This window comes from Onychostoma macrolepis, chromosome 24 (genome assembly GCF_012432095.1).
Source record: "Onychostoma macrolepis isolate SWU-2019 chromosome 24, ASM1243209v1, whole genome shotgun sequence".
Lineage (NCBI taxonomy): Eukaryota > Metazoa > Chordata > Actinopteri > Cypriniformes > Cyprinidae > Onychostoma > Onychostoma macrolepis.
In genome coordinates, this window is record NC_081178.1 from 1,043,950 (window position 1) to 1,052,216 (window position 8,267).

Sequence of the window (8,267 nt, forward strand, 5' to 3'; positions counted from 1 at the left end):
CTTTTATTATAGCCTAATTATGTTTTTTTAATTTAGTAAAAATTACTAAAAGCCTAAACTAAAATTAGCATAAAAAATTCAAAATATAATAATTAAAACTAATTTAAAATATTACTAAATAGTGTAACAGTATACTTGGGGCTAATATTTAGAGCTAAATTTAAGTTGTATTTGAAATGCATATAAAATTTCTGACAGATGCAGCACATCAAGTTTATTAGTTTATGTTAAAACTCCAAATGGATGGAAATTTGATATGCAGTTCAAATACAGGAATCTTACATTTAGGCCTGAATATTTTATTGAGTGTGCATCAGTGAGAATGAAATTGGAAGATTATCACTGAATCACACGTCTGTTCCTCACATAAAACTATCTTATGACTTCAGAAGACTCAGTCATATAGAGTTATGCTTCTGTGGTGCAATTATGATACTTTTTATGTAGTTGTTGCTGTTGTTTTAGAGCTGAAGCTGGCAGACATTGTTATAAACTATCCCCTTTAAAATATAATGAAGCTGCAGTCTGATATCTAAGGTTATCATACTCGTTGTTTTTTTTTTTTTTCTTCACCCAAACCAGGAAATGACAAAAATGATGAATTATACAGTAAATGATTATGAAACTAAAATTCTAAATCTTTAAACAGTATGGAATATTTTTGTGCCGTCTTATGTTATGAGGTCAAATATGTATTTAAGCAATAATCCAGTTAGCAGGTAACATTCTGGCATTCTCTCAAAGTTATGAAGAAACGTTCTTCCAGTAACATTAATAGAATGTTTGTTCCGAGTGGTCTTTAATAAAGTTTTTTTTTAAAGACTTTCACCACCAGAGGTCACCACATTGGCTCACACACCATCATTCACACAGGACTCCATTTCCCATCATTCATTGCACTGATTGCACACACAGCATCACCCATCACACACACTATTTAAACCCTGGACTTTGTTTCCCTCTTGGCCGAGTATTCTGTAACGTGGCTGACGAGACGTGAGACGTGCGGATCCATGTGCAAGCTTTTATTGACAAGAGACGTGGTCATAACAGGCAGGGTCGAAACTAACAGGGGCTCAGTAGAGTAGCTACGGCTATGGGAGCGGTAAACGCATACAATATGTCCGTTTTATCTCCATCATGCACGAGTGCTTTGTGCACTTGAACAGAATGCTCCACTAGATAGTGTGCACACGTTAAAAGCTGAAATGCAGCTATTTTCATACATTAATGGTGTTTGAACCCCTAAATATCACTGACAACAGTGTTGATCAAGGCCAAGTGCATCAATGGTAAATGGTGAGTGAATATAGCCATCTGTAATGATCACAGACAAATGAATGAAGAGCTGTAATAAACCTGTAATGACTCAGTAATGGCGTGACAATGAGATATTTAAAATTTCACAGCAATGCAATAAAGCAATGGTGAAATACAGCATCATAATTGTTAACGTGCTATACAAGAACAATTAGGTTGGGATGCAGTCTGGACTCTGACATGCATCTCTAATTGACTTCTACGACCCCTGCATGTGCTGTGACATGTAACACGCATTGTTAACATGATCTGTCTGCTTTTCTCTGATGCGATGAACATCTTTTCTTGTTTATTAAATGTCAGATGAACCCATATATAGTAACTGAGACCACTCTGAAGTTGCAGAGAGCAGAGCTGATTTTGATTTTATTATATACTATGCAAAGCAATTTTAACCAGAGATACAGCATAATTGAGAAATAGAAATAATAAAATCCATAACACCAACTCGCTAAAGTATATTCATGTGGAATTGTAAATGATCTTGTATAAGAGCAGTTGTAAAGATGTAAAGCATCAGATCTCTGTGTGTCACTCGGTGATGGCGGCGGTGGATGAATACTGTGGACTGATCTGCTGCAGCTTCATCATGACAGACTCGTACTGCTCCTTCCGTTCATCCTCTGAGAACGAAGACGGATTGATCTCCAGGAACTTATATGCATCTTTAGACTGAACGCTGAAAACACCTTGTGCACTTCCACAGCATTTACCGAAGTCATTCCAGTACTGAAAGATTAAAGCCACAGAAGATTAATCACAACACATTAACAATCACTCACCTGTCCACACATTCACTATTTTGGAACAAATTTGAACTTTGAACATGAAAATAATCATGACGATAAAAAGTATTTTCTTTTTACTTCACTTACTTTATTTTGTAATTACACACATATTGTGCAACATGCTTATGGTTTCATTGTCATTCTTTGTGGTGTAATTATTTTTCTTCTGTTTAACAAATTAACAAAATAGTTTTATGTCTTTGTAATGATTAAAAATAAGAAGAGACCATAAAAATGGTCAACAGCACAGTGTTTCTGCGCTCAGAGATCTGAGGCACAGATCTTATGAGACGTACAGCGTCCTAATCTTAGACTAAAGCAGTTAGAAAGTCATCAAAAACATTGACTCATTAATACTCAAGGGTGAAATCAACTTTAACATTTAAGTTACCTCTCCTGCTATTTTAATAGACTGCAGAAACTCCTCCTTCAGGGCGTCCAGGTCCTCAGTGGCATCCTCATTAACAAAGGTGTTGTCTTTCATTGTGTCCAGCAGAGCTCCCACTTTCTCCCAGAACATTTTAAGCTGAAGCAGAATCTGCTGGATTCGAGAAAGACACTGCTGGACGTCCTTCAGATGGACAGGATTGGGAATCACACCTGGACAAACAACATACAACAGATTCTGACTCGAGATCATTTAAACCTGATCTCCTGATGAACTTGTAAAAAGCATGGTCTGCGTTCTGTCTGTATTCTTTCAAACGCTGCAATACAAGTTCATTAGAGAATCTCTCACCCAGCTGTATTCTAGAAGAGGCCAGCTGCAGCTGAAGATCCATCAGTTTGACTTGGATCGTCCACTCTCTGTTTTGCTGACTGATCTTCTCAGAGGTGAGATGGGTCAGATCGGCGTTGAGAGCTTGAATTTGAGCATTAACACCAGGGGCAGTCGCAGTTTCATATATGGATTTAATAATGGCTCCAATAAATGGCACCAAGGCAGCCAGGATACCCATACCTTGGACTTTTTTAGAAACGGTTTGAACATGATCCTGAATCTCAGAGTTTTTTGCTTCAATTTTTTTCTCCATTTCTTCTATACTTTGGGAAATTTTTCTCAGCTCCCCATCAAGCTTGGTTACAGCCTCTTCCAGACTCTTCATCACCTCAGTGTGCTGAGACAATTGTTTTTCTGTCTCTTTTTGTTCTAGAAATACATTACTTGTGCATGTTGCTACACTTCGGTTTTGTTGTTTATACCTGAATATGGTGCATAAATGATAAATGATTGAATGCAGTGAATAGACGGACAGGTGTTCAACTGCATAATACTATACATCACTGTGTGTGATTCCTGAGATATGCTCTTCTGTTTTCAGAGCTGCACCACTCACAGTGATGTGTATATATAAAGATATTAATACTTGAATCTATTTTAGTGTAAAGTAAAACTCACTAAACATTCAAGATAAATACAAGAAAATAAAAACAGTTGTCAACTGGGTGAACATTTATTACCACATATATTCTAAAAACAATTAAAAACTATTTGTTTTTCAAGAAAATGCAATTTCATGAGACCAATATTGATAAAGAAAGTGATTGATTTTTTGTTGTGAAATAATTCACTTCCCTAGATATTGCTAACATTTTTACCTCTCTATCATGTCATCCACAGCTCTGATGATGTCATCAATCCAGGTTCTGGCTTTCTCCAGGTATCTCACAGCCAGATTGGGTTTATTCTTTTCAATAGCCTTCATCAGCATTGGGAACAGGGAGCTAACCAGGTTGTGACTCGTGCCGACACACTACAACAAAACAGCATTAATCCATAAGTCAGTTATTTATTGTGTTAAGTTCTGACCAATCACAGTGACCCCATGACTGTAGAACCATTAAAAACACCATATTTTATTTATTCTGCAATTGTTGTATTATGCTCTAGATCAGGGGTCTCCAACCTTTTTTCATTTGGGAGCTACTTTTTAAAAATGAAAGTGGATGAGAGCTGCCCATGTTATACAATACTTAAATCTTTTAATAATGCTTCAGTCCAAACAGTTATACATGGTATAATACATGTTCAAATGTGCTGGAAGTTTTATGCTGAAAACCAACAAAAAGTAGCAGCACTATGCACTTTTTGTTTGCATAAACATTGAAATAGAAACATGAAAAAACATAGCTGGATCACAAAAATATTCATAAAATGTTATCTACTGACATGTACTACTGTCACAGCGACAGTGAAATAAAATGCACAAAGAAGAAGATGAACAATGCAAATAGTCTTTAATATTCAGCAATAGGGCAAACACAAGTCAGACAGGCAGGATCACACGTAGGGATGTAGTGGACTGGACAGCAAACAGAGAACTGAACACAACATAAATAGGAGGGCTGATGAGGGTAATAATGACACACACCTGTCACCAATGACAATAATCAGACATGAGGGAAGACTAGGTCAACTGAGCACATGAGGAAGACAACACAACAAACAGTCCATGGGTCTGACAACTACGTTCAAATTACGTAGTTAGTAGTTCAAACTACGTTCTGCTGCTTGGTTGCCGTTGATGTCTTTAGCAGCTATGTGTTCGTCATTTAGTCATTAAGCTTGTCTTCCTGCAAAGGGATTAAAGTAAATAAACCACCATGTCACCAATTTGTTGTGTCTTAGTAGGAGATCATTATACTTGACGACCAATTAAGAGCACTCAACAACACAGAGGGAGGCCAAGGAACTTTGTTTACTTAGTGTGTTCAAAGGCATAGGCAACAAACGCCACCTAGAGCATAAAATAACAATTGCAGAATAAGTCAGTCTCTGACAATGAATAGCCTACATAATGCATAGATCATGTGGTTGCAAATAACTATAGACCAATATCTAAATTACCTTTTATTTAAAAATAATAGAGAAAGCAGTTGTTAAGCAACTTTTGAAGGTTTTGACTGTAGTCAAGCAGCAGTAAGGGGCGTGTCTACTCATGATGCGAGGAGAGGGCGCTCATCAGTGCACATGACGGACATTAGCTGACCCGAGCAACGACAGAAAGATAGAGATGGCGGATAAAAAAACAAAAGAGGAAGACGTCTGCGGAACAAAAGAAGGCTTACGTCCGGTGTAGACATGGTGTTACGATAAGGCAAGAAGTAGGACCGGTGTAAATATCTGATCAGCTTTCCAGCGCTGGATAGAACTCAAGGAGCGGGAAGGCCTGCGATCTGCACCGAGGTTGCTTTGTTTCTTCTCGATAGGTGAGTAACATTGGTTTTGCTTTGTTTCACAGAACTAATCGTTGCCGTACATATGTGTGGGGCGGAGCTATCAAAATAGGGGCGAGACCCTTTTGGAGTAGGGGCGTGTTTGTTTTGGTGATTTCAAATGTCAACACTGGCTACCAGAAATCAATTACCCCACCTTTAAGCATGTAGCGTTTGAATGCAATCAAGATGTTCGATCAGGGTTTAGGCATCCTAAACTTTCCCTCCTCCCTTGTTGTAACGAAATTACAGATGCAATTAAAGATGCATGTCTAACATCCACCTCTGGTTCAAAGGGACCGTTATCACCTCTGCTGTCTTCTCCAACGCTAGCAGGGACAGTCGTCACCTTTCTCTTTGAGCTTCAAAGAGATTCGGGGGGAAGGAACGATTCCCCCATCCCCACGAGGAGCCACTTCCCGTGGCCCAGACACACTCAAAAGCCACAGTACACATAGGAAAGGACATTGGCTCAATTTATCCACAATCAAACTGTTCCAAAATGTATACAGTGTATTCCTGTGTTGTATGCTCCTAGGTTACAGTAGCTTAGTTACAACTCTGTAGTACGGTAGTGAAGCTCCAATTACTTGGATCTAGACATATGAATGTATCACTGCCTTAATGTTTTCCAAACCCTTACATGTTAGGAATCAAAATGACTGTCTTCTGATTACCAGATTAATGGTGCATATTATGTCACCATAACTTGCACTATACTCTTTTTACCATACTTTGACTTAATATTGGACAAATCCTCCAGACCACCATAAACCATGCAAATAAGGTGTTGTGTGACACAAAGGAACCTCTCCCGCTCAAAATTCACACCTCTACATTGGTCAATCTGCCAAAAATGAGTGTGACCAGGGACCGTTAAAAGTCCCTAACCCAAACCCATCATTGCTCATTCCCTTTGAGACACACTCTCCAAGACTCATCACCCTTGAGTCGGACCTTCCGCAGTCTTTTATCTTCAAGTAACTTTGTTGACTCTCCGATCTTCAGAAGAACCCGATGAAAGCCTCCAGCTTCACTCCTACTGAACTCATCAAGAACCTCTGTTGTCTACCGCATCCAGACTCTTGTTTAGTAATAAAGCCAATGCAAGTAACCATTTCCAACTAGTTAGATGCGTGTCTAAGTTTGGGCCCCTTTGTTAAGGGGATTTTTGATTCTCTGATGATTAATTGATGCTAAATACTCTCTCTTTCCGTACTTTCCTTCATTCTGTATATATATATATATATATATATATATATATATATGTGTGTGTGTGTGTGTGTGTGTTTTGCTTAGTCTAGTTGTATTTTAGCTGTAGTTTCATTTATTAAATTCATTATATTCACAATTGATTGCCTCTGTGTGCTGCTCACAATTCGGAGTCACTGAATGTTGATCTTGCTACATGCTAAGTTAATGCTAGTACTGTATGAAGTAGGAAGATTATTCTTTCTTGGTTAATTCTAAGATCTGATCTAATTATGCATAATTAATTATAACCAGTTATTATTCATTAGAAATATTTCCCTTTTGAGCTAATTTGCTACAAGCATAAGGAACAACATTCATGGGGCAGTTCATTTCAGATTTTGTTGCTGATTTAAAATGAACTCTATGAACTCCCTGTTTGTTCTGTCACGGCCACGGAGGACGCTTTTGAACTTTTGACCTGCTCTGAACCGGCCGAGGAGGCTATCTCTGAACTCTTGTCCTGTTCTGTACCAGCCAGGGTGGCTGATTGTGAACTGTCTGTCCGTCTCGTCTCAACTAATGTGTCTGATTTCGAACTGTCTGTCTATATGTCTAAATGCTTCTGTTGAGTCTGATTTTGAACTGCCTGTCTTGCCAGTTTCTGTCACTGAACTGTCTACTTCAGCCTCTGTCAATGCCCTTCACTGTGAGCTAGTCCCATTCCAGCCAATGCATTTGATTATGAACTGTCTGTCTGTCCGGTTACAGTCAAAGGACCCAATTATGAACAGTCTTGTCTATCCAGCTTCAATCACTGAACTGTCTACCAATTCAGTACCAGTCAATGCATCCAATTGTGAATTGGTTTAAATTCTGCAGTCAAATTTGATTCTGAACTGTCTGCCTGTCCAGTTTCAATCATTGAGCCTGTTGATGAACTATCTGCCCGTTTTGTTGTCAGCAGGGAAACTATTGATGAACTTTTTGTGTTCCCTGCCTTGGTCCTTGGGGCTATCAAGGAAACTCTGTCTGTTCCCTATGTTTCAGCTCCTCTGGCGTCTTCCACCTGGTCATGGCCGTCGGTTCAGCCGTGGTGGTTTTCTGCTCTGCCGAGGTGGTCTTTCGTATCGCTGTGCTGGTTTACGCCTCTGCTCTGGTGGTCTTCTGCTCCGCAGTGGTCGTCTTCGGCTTTCCTCTGGTGGCCTTCTGCTCCACCCTGGTGAGCTCCTGCTCCATCTGCTCCACCCTGGTGAGCTCCTGCTCCATCTGCTCCGCTGTGGAGGTCTTCTGCTCCATCTGCTCCGCCCTGGTGGGCTTCTGCTCCGCTGTGGGGAGCTTCGGACCTGTCTGCTCTGCTTTGGTGGTCCTCAACTCCACTAGTACTGCTGGCTCCATCCTGGTTCCCTGCTCTGCTGGTCCTGCCTCTGTCAAGAATACGGTCCATCGTCTCTGTCCAATTGCCACCAGAGGTCGCCCTTCAATTATATTGACTTTCACACAACACAGACTGTTACACATCACCCTGGACTGCATTTCCCATCATTCATTGCACTGATTACACACAGCTGTGACCAATCACATGCTCACCTTAAAAGCTATTACACACACTATATAACACCCACTCAGATCCTGTTCAAGTCGCCAAGTATTGCGTTTATCGCTCTCCAAGTGATAGCACTTTACAGAGCCAGTTTATTGTCTGAGTTTTAGTCTAGTTTATCCTGTTTATTACATTCGAGTCATTCGTGT

General features: G+C 39.7%; 1 protein-coding gene across 1 annotated transcript; it reads right to left on the reverse strand.

Annotated features, from left to right (window-relative positions):
* Positions 1 to 1,851: 1,851 nt before the first annotated feature.
* Positions 1,852 to 3,214, reverse strand: LOC131532806 (uncharacterized). Its single transcript, XM_058764598.1, has 3 exons — positions 2,848 to 3,214; positions 2,500 to 2,708; positions 1,852 to 2,049 (listed from the first exon to the last, which is right to left on the reverse strand). Exons 1-3 carry the CDS (start codon positions 3,212 to 3,214, stop codon positions 1,852 to 1,854), a joined length of 774 nt encoding a protein of 257 aa, XP_058620581.1.
* Between the last annotated feature and the right edge of the window lie 5,053 nt (positions 3,215 to 8,267).

What these genes read in the sequence shown, in the direction of transcription:
- LOC131532806 (XM_058764598.1), bottom strand. Translation starts at nt 3,214, where the DNA reads ATGAAGAGTCTGGAAGAGGCTGTAACCAAGCTTGATGGGGAGCTGAGA. An exon ending in CTCTTCTAGAATACAGCTGG is followed by an intron (nt 2,709 to 2,847) that starts GTGAGAGATTCT and finishes TTGTTTGTCCAG; the next exon opens with GTGTGATTCCCAATCCTGTC. An exon ending in CTATTAAAATAGCAGGAGAG is followed by an intron (nt 2,050 to 2,499) that starts GTAACTTAAATG and finishes TTAATCTTTCAG; the next exon opens with TACTGGAATGACTTCGGTAA.